General features: G+C 44.4%; 1 protein-coding gene across 1 annotated transcript; it reads right to left on the minus strand.

Moving 5' to 3' along the window:
• Positions 1-12,141: 12,141 nt before the first annotated feature.
• On the minus strand, positions 12,142-18,695 carry LOC113759821. Its single transcript, XM_027302397.1, has 6 exons — positions 18,087-18,695; positions 17,853-18,017; positions 17,514-17,738; positions 13,627-13,929; positions 12,712-12,864; positions 12,142-12,618 (listed from the first exon to the last, which is right to left on the minus strand). The coding sequence occupies exons 1-6, from the start codon at positions 18,693-18,695 to the stop codon at positions 12,142-12,144; spliced, it is 1,932 nt and encodes a 643-aa protein (XP_027158198.1).
• Between the last annotated feature and the right edge of the window lie 464 nt (positions 18,696-19,159).

Here is a 19,159-nt window from a genome sequence, read left to right on the forward strand (position 1 = left end):
TTCATCCGACCTATTCCCCTGGAGTATTCACCTTCATCGGAGTGTCGTCTACCACCTTCAAATCAAATCGTGTTGTCCGTTTGGTTAGAGGTTCCGCACACCAAGCGTAGGACATCCCCGCTAGATCCTTGGGCAAACGTGCTACGTGTCTCGACCGTGGATCGAGGAGCGTATCAGTTGGCTTCAGAGCTTTGGTGGAGGTATCTTCCGTTATATCCGTAGTTGTGTCTTAGTTTTCATTAATTCCGCTGCCTTGTTAAAAAAAAATTCTGTTCGCTAGCTTTGGTATTTTGTTGTGCCGTTTCCTTTCGTTTGATGTCTAGAAATTCTGGTCATTGCTTTTCTTAATTGAGTCCGTCCGTTTGTGTCTTCAAGTCTGTCCGTTGCTGCTTTGTTAGTCAAAAAAAACAAAAAAACAAAACACACAAAATCTGTTTGCATCGCTTGTCAAAGAGAAAAAAAAATTCTGTCCGCTAGTTCTCGTTGTTTGTCGCGTCAATTTCTGGACAGTTGTGTGTTATTGTCGATAGTCCCAATCTGCCCAGATTTCATACTCTAGTGACATCCATTCTGCCCAGCAATTAGCCTTGCCGAATCTGCAAAAAAAATAAAAAAAAAAAAAGAAGAAGCAAGTTGCGGCTAGGGTTCCAAGTTGCGGCTAGGGCTTTGCCTTGTGGCTAAATCTGTCCAAATCTTAGTAGCTTATTCAAGTTGTTTACTTATCTTGTCTAAACTGATTTGGGGTTAAAACTTGTTGGAGTTGAGAATCTTGAAGGAAACTACAACCATCTAGGGTTTCTTGAGTTCTTGGAATTAAATCTTGAAGTTCTTGGTTCTTGGTAACTCTTGGAGTTCTTGGCTGATTAGTTGTGGGACGTAGAGCTGCCCAGAAATCTGGTTTGTGAACCTCTCTCCGTCCAGGCTTAGTTGCATTTGTTAAGTCAAAAAAAAAAAATAAATAAACAAACAGAAACGCAAAAGACAAGAGGGAAACAAGAAGAACATTCGGCCAACAAGAAACCAAGAAGGAAGCCGTAACTCTTTATTGTCAAATCTGTCTTGTTATTTCTTGTTTCAAACCAGAAAATTACATCAAGAAAAGAAAAGAATTCAAAAGTTTTTGGCCAACCAGAAAATTACATCAAGAAAAGAAAAGGAATTCAAAAGTTTTGGCCAACCTCTTCTTGAAATTCTTGGTTACCTTGAGCCTTGATCACTTGAGCAACCTTTGTTTGAGGTTCTTGATTATCTTGAACTTTAAACACTTGCACTTCCCTTCGTACAAAGAGTTTCTTGTAAGACCTTGCATCCATACGTGGCTTTCTTGGTTGAGGGGTGAATTTCTTGGGAGATTCTTGAGTAGCATCACTCGCATGCCCTTGGGAGTCCATTAGAGCCGAATTTCTGGAATCACAAGAGTTAATTTCTGGAGTCACAAGAACCGAATCTGCCTTGAAGGAGAGAGGGCCGAACTTCTTGTTCTTGGAGTAGAAGGAGAGCCGAATTGTGTGGGTAAATTGCGGCTGTGAAGAGGGAGTCTTATAGGGAGTATAGCCGACTTTGGGAAGGCCTTCTAAGAGGAGGGAATCTGGAAATTTCAGAGTTCCAAATCTGGTTGGTGTTGTGAGCAAAGTGTGCGGCTGCTCAAGGGGGGTTATAAGGGTTCTTTTAGCCGACTTTGGGAAGGGAATAAAGGGAAGATTTCTGGAAAATTGCGGTAAAAGGAGAGAGAGGGAACCGAGTCTGTTTGGGGGGGGATTAGAAGTTGCTTAAAGAAGGACTTCAAGGGGATTACCAACTCTAACTTGTTTTCTAACTTAGTTTAGGAGACTAAGTACCACACTTGGATAACACTTGGACACCTTCCTACACTTTCTCCTCCATTTTAGGATATCCTCCTATATTTTATCATCCTTTTTAGGAAACCACTCCTACATCTTAGGAATTCTTAGAGTTTCCTTTCTTGGCAATATTTCCAAATCTGTCCACCACCTTTTAAGCCTTCCAAAACCGTCCTTTCCTTCACCAAAATATCATCCACTTGCATCCTTCACTCTTGTTTACTCTTGTGGGAAAAGTTGGAGACAATTATTGGACTCGAGCAACATTACTCAACTACCTAAACCAACAGGTAAGGTACTTGGTAAGTTTTATAGAGTGACTTGAGCACTATACACGAGTGCGAGAGATACACTCAGGGAGTGAAGTGAGGATTATATTTGCACTTTCTTGCTTGTTACTAACCTTTGCAGGGGCACAAAAGAGACATGGAGCAAGATCAACAACCACCATCAAAAGACTACTCTCTATTGTTCACCGCCATGAGGCATGAGCTCAAACGAATCAGTGAGCAACAAATGGAGACGTTACACACTCGTTTTGAGGAGTTGTCTAGGAGCCTTACGCGAGGCTCTCGTTCTAGGTCCCATAACCGGAGTAACCATGGCACCAAAGAAACAAATGGCGAAGACTACTCCGCTAGTGAGGATGAGGAACGACCCGAGAGGCCTACAAGGGACATGCCCAAAAACGAAATCAAGGGGCTTAAAATTCAAGTTCCCGCATTCAAGGGCAAAAGTGACCCTGAGGCTTACTTGGAGTGGGAAGGCCGTATCGAGATGGTCTTCGACTGCTACGACTATAGCGAGGAGCAAAAAGTGAAGGTTGCCACCGTCGAGTTCACCGACTACGCACTAGTCTGGTGGGACCAAGTGAGGACCACGAGGAGGAGGATGGGAGAACCACGTGTCCGGACTTGGCGAGAACTCAAGGCACTAATGCGCAAGCGATTTGTTCCTAGCTACTACAATCGTGATCTCCACTCTAAGCTTCAAACACTCACGCAAGGCAACATGAGTGTGGAGGATTACCACAAGGAAATCGAGATGGCCATGATGAGGGCCAACATTCAAGAAGACAACGAAGCCACAATGGCTAGGTTTCTTAGGGGTCTCAATCCTGACCTTCAGGATGCCTTGGAGCTTCAACATTATTTGGACATGCACGACCTTCTAGAACTCGCCATTAAGGCCGAACGGGGGAAGAAATTAAGACGGGGAGCCCGTACTTTCCAATCTCCTACCACCACCTCGTGGAAAGGCAACCAACCACGAAGAGTGACCCACGAAGTTGGAAATGCGACAACACCAACCTATTCTAACCGCTTCCAAGGTAATGCTTCTACCCGTAATGCCTATTCTACACCTAACAAGGTTTCTGATGTGTCCAGGTCTACCTCAAAGGCACCGCAAGAGACTCCTAAAGCTAGGAGTAGGGACATCAAGTGTTTTAAGTGCCAAGGGTTTGGGCATATTCAATCTCAATGTCCAAACCAACGGGTAATGCTGATCACTCACACTGGCGAAATCGTGTCGGATGATGACGAATGTGAGGACATGCCCGAACTGGTCGAAGACGACTGCCTAGAAGTAGAGCCAGCTGGGGAGGCATGCTCGCCTACACGTGGCGAAGTAGGTTGCTTGGTAGCACGACGAGTGTTAACCGCCCGCGTCAAAGAGGACGAGCAGCTACAACGCGAAAACCTATTCTACACCCGCTGTAAGGTAGGCGACAAAGTGTGTAGTCTCATCGTCGACGGTGGGAGTTGCACGAACGTGGCCAGCTTGCTCATGGTTGAAAGTCTAGGACTCACCACTACCAGGCATCCACACCCTTACCGCCTCCAATGGCTAAGTGAGGATGGTGAAGTACGAGTCTTCAAGCAAGCACGCATTCCCTTTTCCATTGGTACTTACACTGATGAAATCGTGTGCGACGTGGTGCCAATGCATGCTACACATATCATTTTGGGAAGGCCCTGGCAATTCGACAAACACGTCACATTCGATGGAAGAGCAAATAAGTACACACTTTTGCACGATGGCAAACGTAAGGTCCTTACACCTCTCACACCTGCACAAGTTTATGAGGACCAACTACTTTTGCAAAGGGAGTGTGAACAAGACCGTCAAAAGAGGAAACTCAAGGCGGTCGACCCTGGTGACAGCTCCACGTCTACGACTGAGCCATCAACCAAGGGTCAAGGGAGCACACCTAGGGGCATACGCGACAAAACACCGGCCGCTCCGCCCACTAGGAAGCACAACATGATTATTAAGGCTAAAGATGTTCGAAAAGCGGTGCACTCTAAACAGCCTATACTTCTCATGATTTGCAAGCATGTGCTCTTAGATGTTGCTGAGCTCGACAAGGCTTTGCCCTCGAGCATAGTTGCTCTTTTGCAGGAATTTGAAGATGTTTTTCCTGACGAGGTCCCTGACGGTTTACCACCCATTCGGGGAATTGAACACCAAATCGACCTCATCCCTGGGGCACCATTGCCCAACAAACCTGCTTACCGCATGGGCCCTGAGGAGACCAAGGAGCTTCAAAGGCAAGTTGATGGCCTCTTAGGTAAGGGTTGGGTTAAGGAAAGTCTAAGCCCTTGCGTGGTACCTGTGATACTTGTTCCCAAGAAGGACGGTACTTGGCGCATGTGCACTGACTGTCGGGCTGTGAACGCTATCACTGTCAAATATCGTCATCCCATTCCCAGACTTGATGATATGCTTGATGAGCTCGATGGAGCTATTATTTTCACCAAAATTGACTTGCGGAGTGGTTATCATCAAATTAGGATGAAGGAAGGCGATGAGTGGAAGACAGCCTTCAAAACCAAGCATGGTCTCTATGAGTGGTTGGTCATGCCTTTTGGCTTGACAAATGCCCCTAGCACCTTCATGCGACTCATGAACCATGTGTTGAGACACTTTATTGGTAAATTTGTCATTGTTTACTTTGATGACATCCTGATCTATAGTCGTAGTGAGCATGAGCACTTGGAGCATGTACGATTAGTTCTTGAGACACTTCGACAGGCGCGTCTATACGCTAACCTCAAGAAGTGCACCTTTTTTACTAACGAGCTTGTGTTTTTAGGCTATGTGGTAAGTTCGCAGGGCATCAAGGTAGACAAATCCAAGATTGAGGCCATCGAACAATGGCCAACCCCCACATCCGTTCCTGACGTGCGCAGCTTTCTTGGACTGGCGGGTTTTTATCGGCGATTTGTTAAAAACTTTAGCACTATTGCCGCCCCATTGACCGCCGTGACAAAGAAGGATGACAAGTTCCATTGGGGGGAATCACAAGAACAAGCGTTTCTCGCCCTTAAGGACACACTCACACATGCACCTGTGTTAGCATTACCAAACTTTAATAAGACGTTTGAAATTGACTGTGATGCTTCTGGTGTAGGTATTGGAGCAGTCCTCATGCAAGACAAGAGGCCGTGCGCCTTCTTTAGCGAGAAATTGGGAGGAGCTGCACTGAACTACCCCACGTACGACAAGGAGCTGTACGCCTTAGTGAGGGCCTTGGAAACCTGGCAACACTACCTTCGGCCTCGGGAGTTCGTGATCCACACTGATCACGAGTCATTGAAGTACCTCAAAGGCCAACCCAAGCTAAGCAAGCGCCATGCCAAATGGGTAAGCTTCATTGACACCTTCTCCTATGTGATTAAGTACAAGACTGGCAAGACGAATGTGGTCGCTGATGCTTTGTCACGTAGACACTCCTTACTTGTCTGTCTTGATGCCAAGTTACTTGGGTTCGAAATGGTGAAAGACCTCTACACTAATGATCATGACTTTGGTGCTATCTATGCTGTGTGTGTTAAGAATCCACAGGGAAAGTACTTTTTGCATGATGGATTCCTATTCCATGTAGATAAACTATGTGTGCCTAACTCTTCCATTCGTGATCTTTTGATTCGCGAGGCACATAGTGGTGGTCTCATGGGCCACTTTGGCATTGCCAAGACTCTGGCTATGTTACAAGAGCACTTTTACTGGCCCCATATGCGTAGGGATGTTGAACGCATGGTTGGTAGGTGTGCTACTTGTCACAAAGCTAAGTCCAAGACAAACCCACATGGCTTATATACCCCGTTACCTATCCCTCACCATCCCTGGGTTGACTTGTCTATGGACTTCGTACTAGGTTTGCCTCGATCACCAAGGGGTAATGATTCTATATTTGTGGTGGTTGATAGGTTTTCTAAGATGGCTCATTTTATCCCCTGTCACAAAACTGATGATGCATCTCATATTGCTACTCTATTCTTCAAGGAAATTGTCCGTCTGCATGGTATGCCTAGGACCATTGTTAGTGATAGGGATGTGAAATTCCTAAGTTACTTTTGGAAGACTCTGTGGTCTAAACTTGGCACTCGGTTACTATTCTCCACCACTAGTCATCCACAAAGCGATGGACAAACTGAAGTTGTCAATCGCACACTCGGCACACTACTTCGGGCATTGATTAAAAAGAATCTTAAGACTTGGGAAGAGTGTTTGCCTCATGTTGAATTCGCCTACAATCGAGTTGTTCACAGTGCTACACACTACTCACCTTTTGAGATTGTTTATGGCTTTAACCCGCTGACCCCTCTTGATTTAGTACCCTTACCTTCCTCTGAGCACACAAGCTTAGATGGGAAAAAGAAGGCCGATTTTGTACGCAGGTTACATGAAGCCGCTCGAGCAAACATTGAAAGGCGTACTCAGCAATACACCCAGCAGGCTAACAAGCACCGCCGCAAAATGATTTTCGAGCCTGGTGATTGGGTTTGGTTACACTTACGCAAAGAGAGGTTCCCCAAGCAGCGACAAAGCAAATTATCCCCCAGAGGGGATGGACCTTTTCGTGTACTCCAACGGGTTAATGACAACGCATACAAATTGGAGCTACCTGGGGAGTACAATGTTAGCGCGACCTTCAATGTCGCGGACTTGAGCCCGTTTCTTGGTGAGGAGGATCCAGATTTGAGGGCAAATCCTTCTCAAGAGGAGGGGACTGATGTGAACCAGGGCCAGGGCCCAGTCCAAGTTCCATTGGGCCCAGTCACACGTGCACGGGCCAAGCTCTTCAAGGAATCACTCCAAGCCCTTGTTCGAGCTGTCCACGATCAACATGGAGCCTATAGAGATATTGAAGGCTTGGAGAGGGTCAATCAAGCAACTTACACTTTGGTCCAAGCCCAAGAAGACCCCAGTGGGCCTCCTTACGAAGCGGCCGAGTAGGGCCTTAGTCATTGTTTTCAATTTAGTTGGATTCGTTGTTCGTAGAAGGCATGGGCCGGCCCACCTTGATGACAAGGTAGCCGACCTCCCCTTTAGGTTTCTTTAGGGTTTTGTTATTTCATTAAGCCTATAAATAGGCTAGTCTTGTAAGGTTTAAGACTTAGTTTTTGATGAATAAAATTCTTAGTGCATTCGTTTTCTTTCAAAGAGAATTCGAGCCTTTTAACTTGCTTGGCAAGGGTTATTGAGCAATCTCGCGTCCTGTCCTTGATTGTTCATCCGACCTATTCCCCTGGAGTATTCACCTTCATCGGAGTGTCGTCTACCACCTTCAAATCAAATCGTGTTGTCCGTTTGGTTAGAGGTTCCGCACACCAAGCGTAGGACATCCCCGCTAGATCCTTGGGCAAACGTGCTACGTGTCTCGACCGTGGATCGAGGAGCGTATCACTTTGTATGTACTTGACTGATTGTTCTGTATAATTGCTTGATCTGGTTATGTGTTCTATGTATATGTGTTTTGTGTTTAAATGCTCTACGAGGTAGTTGTTTTAGTTAATTGTCCTTGTTTAATTGTTCCTGTTTAGTGCTTCGAAAAGGAGGGTTAGGTGCCCTTTAACAGTATATTTATTTTGTGACCGAGATCGACTTAGATTGATGGAAGGCACTCGTAGTGGTAGAGGCCGTGGACGCGGGGGTAGGCAACCCACGCCTGAAAGGGGCACTGGGGAAACCTCATTTGGACCTAACCCTGAACCTAGGGTTGATCCTAACATCCAAATAGCGGCTGCTATGCAGCAAATGACTAATTTACTAGCCCAAGTGGTGCGCCAATAGGGTCAAAACCCTAACTCCTACCCTGGGAACCTCGGTAATCACGTGGAGAGCGAGGATAGGGCTCTCGAGAGGTTCTAGAAGTTTGCCCACCAAAGTTTATCGGGGGGCCCGATCCGGACGTGGCCGAAAGGTGGCTAGAGAAGATAGTGATTATCTTTGCCGCCCTACATTATACGGAGGAGAGGCAGGTGATCTTCGCCGTCTTTCAACTGGAAGGGGCGGCCCGTTCCTGGTGGAACGTTATTCGGCAAAAATGGGAACGGGAACAAACGCCCAGGACCTGGATGAATTTTATGCGGGAATTCAATGCTAAATTCTTCCCTCCTCTAGTTCAGAGGCGGAAGGAAGATGAATTTATTCGGCTTCGTCAGGGGGCCCAATCTGTAGCGGAGTACGAGAGCCAATTCACCCACCTATCCAAATTTGCGCCCAAACTCATCATGACCGAGGAACGAAGAATACGGCGATTTGTCCAGGGCCTGAACGTAGAAATCCAGAAGGACCTCGCGGTAGCCCAAATTAACGCCTTCAGCGATGCAGTGGAGAAGGCGCAACGAGTAGAGAATGCTAGGCTACAGGTGAGAAACTTCCAGGCAAAAAAATGAGGATTTCCTAGAAGTAGTTCGGGGCAGGGGGATGAGAGTACCCCTTCCAAGTTTGGGCGGGGAACGGGAGGAGAAAGGATGCCGGGAGTGTCACGAAAGGGCCCGTCACGAGGCGGCCAAGTGGGGAGAGGCCAGAGAGGAGGCTCGGCTTCTGCAGCACGCGGACCTTCCGGGTATTGCGGAAAGTCAAACCACTCGGAGGACAATTGCTGGAAGAAGAAGGGAAAATGTTTGCGCTGTGGAAGTGCAAACCATCAGCTCGCTACTTGTCCAGTCCTATCACGAGATGGAAAGGAGAGTCAGCAATCGACGAGGACTAATTCCAAACCGGCCAAGGTGGAACGGACCAAACCTAAGGTAGCGGCTCGAGTGTATTCACTGGAGCCACAACAGGTCCCCGATTTTTCTAAAATTGAGGAAGGAACGATTTCGGTATTTCACCGATTTGCGAAAATCTTAGTAGATCCCGGTGTTGCTCACTCATTTGTCAACCCCAATTTTATGTACAGAATAGATACAAAACCTGCTCGTCTACCCTACGACCTGAAAGTAGTACTCCTATGGGGAAACATCGTTTGAGCACTGGTATGGTTTGTAAGGATTGCCGCGTTTGGGTAGGAGAGAAGGTTTGGGGTGTGTGTTGACGCAAAAACCAAAATGTGAAATCTTTTGCCTCTAAGAAATTGAAACCCCACGAACAAAAACTATCCAACCCACGATCTGGAGTTAGTCGCAGTTGTTTTCGCTCCGGAAAATTGGAGAAATCATGGGATAGAAGAGACTACCTGGGAGGTGGAAGAAGAGATGCGAAAGAAATATCCTAAACTGTTCGTGAATTAAGGTGAGAAAATTTCGAGGGCGAAATTCTTTTAAGGGGGAGAGAGTGTAAGAACCCGTAAATTTCCTTATTTCTAGGCCTTATTTTAATTATTTGCACGCCTTTTATGCATTTTCTTTATTAGAAAATTTTCTAAATAATTTTTATGAGTAAATATAGTTTTTAGATGATTTTCTAGTATCGGTTAGATTTTGAGAAATTAAGAACGTATACCGGACGTGGGACCCACTAGGGCGAAAAGTTCGAAAAAATTCGGCCAGTTAGGTTAAGTTTTGGATACTGGGTTTAATTTACCGGGTGTTAAGAGATAATTAGAGGTTACCAAGTGAATTGGTGTGAGAGGAACAAAGAGATAGAGATGCATTTAATGAAGTGACAAGTGTCACATGGAGAATAAGTCTTGAGTTATGACTGCTATTCATCCTTTTACCATTTAAATCAAAAATTGACCAAAATTTACACTTATTTCCAAGCTTCTTGGCCGGCTCTTTCTCAAGAAAAAAGAAGAAAAACTACTCAATTTTCTTACCTTCAATCTTGCTCAATCTTTCATTCCAACCGGTTAATCTTCAAATTACTCCATAAAACCTATTAGTTTAGGGGTATTTAGGTGATTGGTGAAGTTGTTTGGAAGCTTAAGGTGCTAAGTGGTCTCTTTTCTTTGGTTACTAAGGTGAGTAGTAAAGGAACCCCTCTCCTCTATCTAATGATGGTTAATTCATGACTTGTGGTAGCTTAAGGGATGTGATTAGGTGTTATTTCTTGATTTTGGTGGAGATTGATGACATTTTCTATTTAATCATGATTTTTCTGATTTAATATGATTCATATGGTGTGGCTTTGTATGATGATGGGAATTGATCTAGAATGAAGCTAGAAGGTGTAAATTGTGGTTAATTGCAGGAAATTTCTGTTTTGGAAGGAAATTGTGAAAGTTAGGGTTTCATTCCCCCTCATTCTGCCTGGCACTTTTTATCATAGTTAGAGGCCGAATTAGCCTTGGGCTAAAACATGAAAGTTGTAGGGAATGATATTTTAGAGATTCCTACAAAATTTCAGATCAATCGGAGTAGCGTAGCTTATGAAAAGACTGAACTACCCCTGCTGCCCTGTTTCTACCCGAACTTGGTAATCAGCTTTGGTAATTGGTTAATTTGATTGGGAATGCTTCTGATTTGGTTATTGACGCCTTCTAAATAAATGTACCCTGGTGTCTTAGCTTTCAGATGGCTTTGGAATCACTTGATTTGGATTTAGGTAGCCTGACTTATGATGTTTGAACCAGAATGCGGTTTGTTCACCTGTTTTTGCGGTTCTGGTTTAGTATATTGAATTTTTGACCTGGTTACACTAGAAAATGGACTGAGTAGCCTTCTTCAACATTCTAGCCCTACCTCTTAGCTTCGAAACGGTGTATATTGCACCTCCATCCGATAATCTTAGTGCCAATGGTGCCAAAACCGTAAAATGATGTCAAAACTATTTTTATGGTTTAGAGCTTAATTCCATTTCCGGATTTCCCTGGTTTATTCTAGTGCTTATACATTCTTATGGAGCCCTATTTTGGTAGTATTTGGAATTGGTTTATGACCTGTAATCGAGTCTTATTGTGCTTATTTGAATGTTTTAGGACGTGACGGTGGTCCAAGACGCTCTTTGGGCGGAGGTTTATGAAATATCATTTGCTTGCTTGGTGAGTATACTACTCACTTGTTTGTTTACAATGTGGCTTTATTATATTGAACTTTATGCCTTGAAGGCTTATTTGCACTGTTGAAACTGATTAAAGTGAGGGTGTACTTGATCGCCCTCACCCCCTTTTGTATTATACACGACTGTCTACTGTTTCACTGTGGTACTTGAAATGTACATGAAAAACTGGATTTGGTGTCGTTTGGACAAGGATCCAACGGCTTTTACTGTTACTACTGAGCTCAACCCCATTGGTAGTCGATTGAATCGAGCCAACGAGGGCTTGGTCGTGAAAGTTGACGAGCCATGGGGACTGTTATATGGAATCTTGTAGTAGTGAGACTCTTGATTCCGGTATACTCGAGTATTACCAAATTTCTACTGTTTGGAGTTCGGGCCCGGTAGGGGTATGTTGGGTGGAAGGAATGGAAGTAAAGTGGAGCCTACGGTTGGTTACTCTTAAACATTGACGGAGGGTCAATGAGGTCCGATCAAGAATGCAAGCGAGGAAAAGGGCTCTTGAGAGCCGCCCGTATCCTTTTATTAACTCTATTGATGCGTGCTATTGGCTTACTTTTGATGAATTGGAATGAAAAGCTTTATGCTTATATGAACTTTGCTGCTTGAATGGTAGTATCTCACTGGGCGTAAGCTCACTCTATTCCTTTTGTTTTCCCTACAGGAATTTGAATACTTTTGGAAAGGCTATGAATGTTGGTTGCCGAGTTGAGCTTATGTGAATGTAATTTGAATAGCTCCTTTTGGGCAAAACCCTAAATGTATTTTGATCCAATTATCTCCCTTTTGTTTTGTAAATTTGCAAACGTATGTGTATAACACTGTTTTAACCCCGTTTCTGTGTCCTATTTAGTTTGGAAATGTTTTTTCGAGCTATATGACATGGCACCCACTATTCACCGACGGTTTAGTTTGCGTTTGTCTATTTTGCAATTTCGGCTTGTGTGAGCGCGTATTATTTTCCCGAAACGTCTTAGATCGTGTTTGCCTGCACCGTTAGTCCTGGCGAGAGCTGGGCAGGTAGTCCGCTAACCTCTTTGGTTCGCCTTAGGGGAAAGTGGGGCTGTCACATAGTCGATGGCGCATTTGCAGAAGTGGAGCCGTTGCCAGGGTCGACCGCCTTTGGTTTCCTCCTTTGACGATCTTGCTCACACTCTCTTTGCAACTTAAGTTGGTCCTCATACACTTGTGCAGGTGTAAGTGGGGTGAGGACCTTGCGCTTGCCATCATGTAAGAGGGTGTACTTGTTTGCCCTTCCGTCGAATGTGACGTTTTTGTCAAATTGCCAGGGTCTCCCCAGGATGACATGGGTTGCGTGCATAGGCACGACGTCACAAATAACTTCATCAGTGTAAGTGCCAATGGAAAAGGGAATGCGTACCTGCTTGAAGACCCGTACCTCCCCATCCTCACTCAGCCATTGGAGGCGATAAGGGTGTGGATGTTTAGTAGTGGGGAGCCCTAAGCTCTCAACCATGAGTAAGCTTGCCACATTCGTGCAACTCCCACCGTCGATGATGAGACTGCACACCTTGTCTCCTACCTTATAGCGGGTATAAAACAGGTTCTCGTGTTGCAGTTGCTCGTCCTCCTTAACTCGGGCGGTTAGCACTCGTCATGCCACCAAGCACCCTACTTCTCCTTGGGTAGGCGAGCAATCTTCCTCAGCTGACTCGTCTTCCAGGCAGTCGTCTTTGACGAATTCGGGCATCTCCTCACAATCGTCATCATCAGACACGATCTCGCCATTGTGAGTGATGAGCATGACCCGTTGGTTTGGACACTGAGACTGAATATGTCCAAATCCTTGGCATTTGAAGCACTTGATGTCCCTACTCCTAGTCTTAGGAGTCTCATGCGGTGCCTTCAAAGTGGACCTGGATGGGTCGGAAACCTTGTTAGGGGTAGAATAGGAATTGCGGTTAGAGGCGTTACCTTGGATTCGGTTAGAAGTGGGTGGTGTCGCCACACTTCCAATTTCGTGGGTCACTCTTCGTGGTGGGTTGCCCCTCCATGAAGTGGTGTTAGAAGATTGGAAAGTTCGTGCTCCTCGTCTTAATTTCTTCCCCCGCTCGGCCTTAATAGCGAGTTCTAGAAGGTCGTGCATGTCCAAGTAATGTTGGAGCTCCAAGGCTTCTTGAAGGTCAGGATTGAGACCTCTAAGAAACCTAGCCATCGTGGCTTCATTGTCCTCTTCAATGTTGGCCCTCATCATGGCCGTCTCGATCTCTTTGTAGTAGTCTTCCACACTCATGTTGCCTTGAGTGAGGGTTTGAAGCTTAGAGTGGAGATCACGATTGTAGTAGCTAGGAACAAATCGCTTGCGCATCAGTGCCTTGAGTTCTCGCCAAGTCCGAACACGTGGTTCGCCTATCCTCCTCCTATGGGTTCTCACTTGGTCCCACCAGACTAGTGCGTAGTCGGTGAACTCCACGGTGGCAACTTTAACCTTTTGCTCCTCGCTGTAATCGTAGCAGTCGAAGACCATCTCGATACGGCCTTCCCACTCCAAGTAAGCTTCAGGGTCACTTTTGCCTTTGAATGCGGGGACTTGAATCTTAAGCCCCTTGAGTTCGTTCTTAGGCGTGTCCCGTCGAGGCTTTTCGGGTTGCTCGTCGTCTTCACTGGCGGAGTAGTCCTCACTGGGTGCTCCTTTGAGGCCACGGCTACTCCGGTTGCGTGATCCAGAATGAGAGCCTGGGGTGAGACTCTTGGCGAGTTCGTCAAACCGGGTGTGCAACTCCTCCATTTGTTGCTCACTAATGCGTTTGAGCTCATGCCTCATGGCGGTGAACAACAGAGTATAGTCTTTGGAAGGCGGTTGTTGATCTTGCTCCATGTCTCTCCTTATGCCCTGCAAAAGGTTAGTAGTACAAGAATAGTGCAAATGTGTCCTCACTTCACTGCCTTAGTGTATCACTCACGCTCGTGTATAGCACTCCAAACACTCTTAGTAGACTTACCAAGTACCTTTACCTGTTGGAGTAGGTAGTTGAGAAATCTTGCTCAAGTCCAATAATCGTCACCAACTTTTCCCCCATAAGAGTAAGTAAGAGTGTAGGACACGTTTGGGTGAGACTTTGGACTGGTAAGGACGGTTTTGGAAGGCTAATTGTGACGGACAGACTTGGAAGTAATGCTAGGAAAAGAAACCCTAGGATTCCTAAGATATAGGAGTGGTTCCTAAAACGTAGGAGTGAAAGTAGGAGTGGTCCCTTAAAGCAAGGAGAGAAAATAGGGAGGTGTCCGAGTGATTAAAGGGTGATCCAAGTATTTACTTAGTTTCCTAAACCAATTGGGAAAACAAGTCAGACTTGAAGTCCTCTTTTGAACAACCTTTAACACTTCCAATGGCTTCTCCAAATCAAATTCAACCTTTCTTCCCTTCGGCCGAAACTTTCCAGATTTTCTCCCACTTAAACCCTTGCCCAAGTCGGTTACTCCCCTATAAAACTCCCTCTCTCTTAGCCGCAACTAGCCCCAAGCAATTCGGCTCCCTCCCCTCTTCAAGGAACAAGACAATTCGGCTCCCCTCTCTCTTTGCAAGGCAAGGCAGCCTTGGTTCTTGTTTCAAGATAATGGCCTCCCAAGATAATGCAAGTAATGTTACCCAAGATTCCCCCAAGCGACTTGCTCAAGAAATTCCCAAGAAATTTACTCCTAAAACAAGGAAGCCTCGTATGGATGCAAGATCTTACAAGAAATTTTTATTCGAAGGGAGGTGCAAGTGTTCAAGACCCAAGATAATCAAGAATTCCAAGAACCTCAAAAGGTAGTACAAGTAATCAAAGTTCAAGGTGATCAAGAATTTCAAGAAGAGGTAGGTCAAAACTTTTGAATTTCTTCAATTTTTTTTTCCTCTCCTTCTTGATGTAATTTCTGGTTAAGGTGGTATAAGATGCAATAAGACAGATTTGGGCAATAAAAAGTGCGATTTTCCTTCTTGGTTTTCTTGCTACCCGATTGCCTTTCTCTTTTCTTTTTTTTTTCTTTTTTTTTAAAACTTAAGAACAATCCAACAACTTGGCCGAAATAACAAAATCAAATCTGGGCAGCCCCTACTTTATGACAATCAACAGCCCCAAAACTCCAAGATCGTATCAAGAACTTTCAAGAGCTTCAAGATTAATTTCAAGAAACTCAAGAAACCTAGAATTCTTGTAATTTTCCTTCAAGATTCACAACACCAACTAGTTTTAAACCATAAATCAGTTTAGAAAACTAACTAAAACAGCTTGGGTGACACACGTAACACTTGGACAGATTTGAGACAAACAACAAAACCCTAGCCGCAAGGATAGAAACCCTAGCCGCCAAGGGTCTTAGCTGCACAAAACCCTAGCCGCACCTTTTTTTTTTTTTTTGTAGTTTCGGCTATGGCCAAAGGCTGGGCAGAATTGATGCAACAAGAGTACAAAATCTTGTCAGATTAGAGCTAGCAACAATAACTCACAACTTTGGACAGAATTGGGGACAATACGCGATGCTATAATGGAAGAAACAACTAACGGGCAGAATTTGACGCGACAAGAACAAGAGCTACACGGACAGAATATTTGTTTGTTGTTTTTTTTTTGTTTTGTTTTTTTTCGGAATAAAGGCTCAAACGGACAGACCTAGACACGACTTCAACAACAAGAACAACGACCAGAATTTCTTGACAACAAAAGAAAGAAAACGGCGCATCAAAGCAACAATGCTAACAAACAGAATTTTTTTTTTTTTTTTTTTTTGTAAAACAAAGGCAGCGGAAATAAGGGAAACTAAGACAAAACTACAGATATAACGGAAGATACCTCCACCAAAGCTCTGAAGCCAACTGATACGTTCCTCGGTCAATTTGTTTCGAGACACGTAGCACGTTTGCCCAAGGATCTAGCGAGGATGTCCAACGCTTGGAATTGCGGGATCTAGAACCAAACGGACGACACGATTTGATTCAAGACGGTAGGACGACGACTCCAATGAAGGTGACTACTCCACGGGATAGGTCGGTAGAACAATCTAGGACGAGACGCAAGATTGCTCAAAACCCTTGCCAAAGCAAGTAAAAGGCTCGAATTCTCTCTCAAGAAGAAGAATCGAAAATAACGACTTTATTGATAAAACGTCTACCCTTAAACCTTACAAAGCAAGCCTATTTATAGGCTAGAGGTAACAACAAAAGAAACCCTAAGAAACCTTAAAGGGGTGGTCGGCCATCTTGGTGTAAAGATGGGCCGGCCCATTCTACTAAGCAACTAATCCAATCTAACAAATATCAAAGACTAAGGCCCTACTCGGCCGATTCTCTTGGAGGTCCACTTGAGTCTTCATGGGCTTGGATCATGGTGTAAATGACTCGATTGTCTCTCTCCAAGCCCTCAATATCTTTGTGAACTCCATGTTGGTCTTGGACGACTCTAACCAGAGCTTGGAGTGATTCTTTGAAGAGCTTGCCCCGTGCCCGTGTGACTGGGCCCAATGGGACTCGGACTGGGTCATTGCGTGGGCCGAGACTCGTGCACACATCACCTAATTCATGTAACTAAAAGGAAAACACCCAAAACATGATAACAACCATCATTCACCACAAATTTGAGATGCTAAGCTAATTTAAACAAGATCAAGTGTAAGAAATGGGGAAATCATCATCCTTACCTTGCTTAAGTGTCTACCAAGAGCAACCCTAGCTTCCCCTTCAAAATTTCACCAACACCTCACTAGATAAACACTCAAGGATGGCTTTAATCGGTTTAGTTTTCTTTCTTTCTCACTTGGTGGCTAGATTCAAGAAGAAATGGAGCAACTTTCCCTTGGTGTTTTTTCCTCTCTCTCTCTCGGCCAAGCAGCAGAAAAAATGAAGCATGATAAGAAGGTAAGATAAGTATCTTGGTCAATGGCCCTTAGGTGACCAACAAGTGGCTTCACTACCACCACTCATTTTTTGTTTCTTTTCCTTGCTATTTTGGTCCATATTTTCGGTCAAGGCTAGCTGGAATTGAGGAGATATTTTGCTCAAGTGTTAATGAGCTCATGTGGTAAGAAAGTGGTGCGTTCAATCGGTAGTGCACGGTACCCGTCGGTTCGCACCGTTTTTCCTTAAATCGCACGTACTAGGGTTTTTACTTCCTATTCACTAACTTTTTATCATTATTTCTAATCACATATTATTTCTCTCCTAAAAGTCACTCTTAAGCACCAAAATTGATCCTCGCACCGTACCGGATAATTACACTACGAAAAAACGTGAAAACCCTAACTTCCTCCAATCTTGGAAACGAAAAGTGAAACCCTACTTTCTAGGTTCATTTGCACTTATTGTGGAATGATGGGGTAGTAGGGCTATAATAAATGAATAATTTCCAAATAAAAGGGTATTTTTGAGAAAAATATAAGAAATTTGCGAGTCCTCACACTCTCTCCCCCTTAAAAGAATTTCGACCTCGAAATTCATACCTTTCGTCGTGAACATGTCGGATATTTTTCTTGCATGTCCTTTTCTAGCTCCCAAGTTGCTTCTTCCACTTCATGATGCTTCCATAGAACCTTTACTAAAGAAATCTGCTTGTTTCTCAGGTCCTTCACCTTCCGATCCAAGATTTGAATGGGTCGTTCTTCATAGTTTAAGGACTCGTCGAGTTCAACATCTTCGGGTGGCAAAATGTGAGTCGGATCCGGATGGTATTTCTTAAGCAAAGAAACATGGAAAACGTCATGGATCCTAGACAAACTAGCTGGTAACTCAAGTCTGTAAGCTACCTTTCCTATTCGCTGGAGTATATTGAAAGGTCCTATATATCGTGGTTGCAACTTTTTCCCTTTTCCTGCTCTAATCTTTCCCTTCAATGGTGTAATCCAAAGAAACACTTTATCCCCTATCTCAAACTCCAAATCCTTCCTCCGATGATCGGCATAACTTTTCTGTCGGCTTTGGGCTGTTTGAAGTCTTTGGCGGATCACCTTTACCCTCTCGTATGCTTCTTCAACCCATGGTATTGTAGTCGGATCTATAATCTTTTTCTCTCCTACTTCATCCCAATGGATTGGAGATCGACATCGTCGTCCATACAAGGCTTCATATGGGGCCATTTGAATAGAGGAATGATAACTATTGTTATATGCAAATTCAACCAAGGTTAAGTATTGACTCCAACCTCCTCCAAAGTCCACAATACAGGCTCTCAGCATATCCTCAAGAGTTTGAATAGTTCTCTCAGATTGTCCATCAGTTTGCGGGTGATATGCTGTACTATAATTCAACTTAGTTCCTAGAGCCTCTTGCAATTTCTGCCAAAATCGGGATACAAACCTTGGGTCTCTATCAGATACAATGCTTACTGGTACCCCATGTAGTCTTACCACTTCATCCATATAAAGTTTGGCAAGTTTCTCCAAAGAATATTTCATATTTACTGGCAGGAAATGTGCGGTCTTAGTTAATCGATCCACTATTACCCAAATCGCATCATGCCCCTTTTGTGTTCGTGGTAACCCTGATACAAAATCCATCGTTATGTGCTCCCATTTCCATTCAGGGATCTCTAAAGGCTGTAATAGACCTGACGGTTTTTTATGCTCAGCTTTCACTTGTTGGCACGTAAGACACCTTTGTACAAACTGAGCAATCTCCGCCTTCATATTCTCTCACCAATACCGACTTTTGAGATCTTGGTACATTTTATTATTCCCTGGGTGCACCGTATACCTAGAGCGGTGAGATTCCTCCAAAATCTCCCTCTTTAACTCCTCTTCCCTAGGTACAACGACACGATTTCGGAACTTTAAGATTCCATCAGGACTTAGGTTAAAGTTAGGCAACTCCCCTCTCTTTACTTTTTTCACCCATTTTTGCACCATTGGGTCCTTCACTTGGCCCTCTTTAATTCGATCTAACAGTGTCGACTTCACCTCAATATTTCCAAAAACCACCTTTTTCGGTTCCAGACGAGGTTTTCACTCACATACATCTTCTAACAAGCTCCACTCTCTCACCATGGAACTTGCTAGTTGAGCCTTTCGACTTAAAGCATCTGCTACAACGTTGGCCTTTCCGGGATGATAGTTAATCGTGCAATCGTAATCTTCTAAGAACTCCACCCACC

This window comes from Coffea eugenioides, chromosome 2 (genome assembly GCF_003713205.1).
Source record: "Coffea eugenioides isolate CCC68of chromosome 2, Ceug_1.0, whole genome shotgun sequence".
NCBI lineage: Eukaryota > Viridiplantae > Streptophyta > Magnoliopsida > Gentianales > Rubiaceae > Coffea > Coffea eugenioides.

Coding starts and splice junctions, on each gene's coding strand:
- LOC113759821 (XM_027302397.1), bottom strand. CDS start 18,695: ATGAAGGCGGAGATTGCTCAGTTTGTACAAAGGTGTCTTACGTGCCAA. Junction 18,018..18,086: donor CTCCAATCCATTGGGATGAA/GTAGGAGAGAAA, acceptor GAGAGGGTAAAG/GTGATCCGCCAAAGACTTCA. Junction 12,619..12,711: donor GCTCGCCTACCCAAGGAGAA/GTAGGGTGCTTG, acceptor ACCCGCTATAAG/GTAGGAGACAAGGTGTGCAG.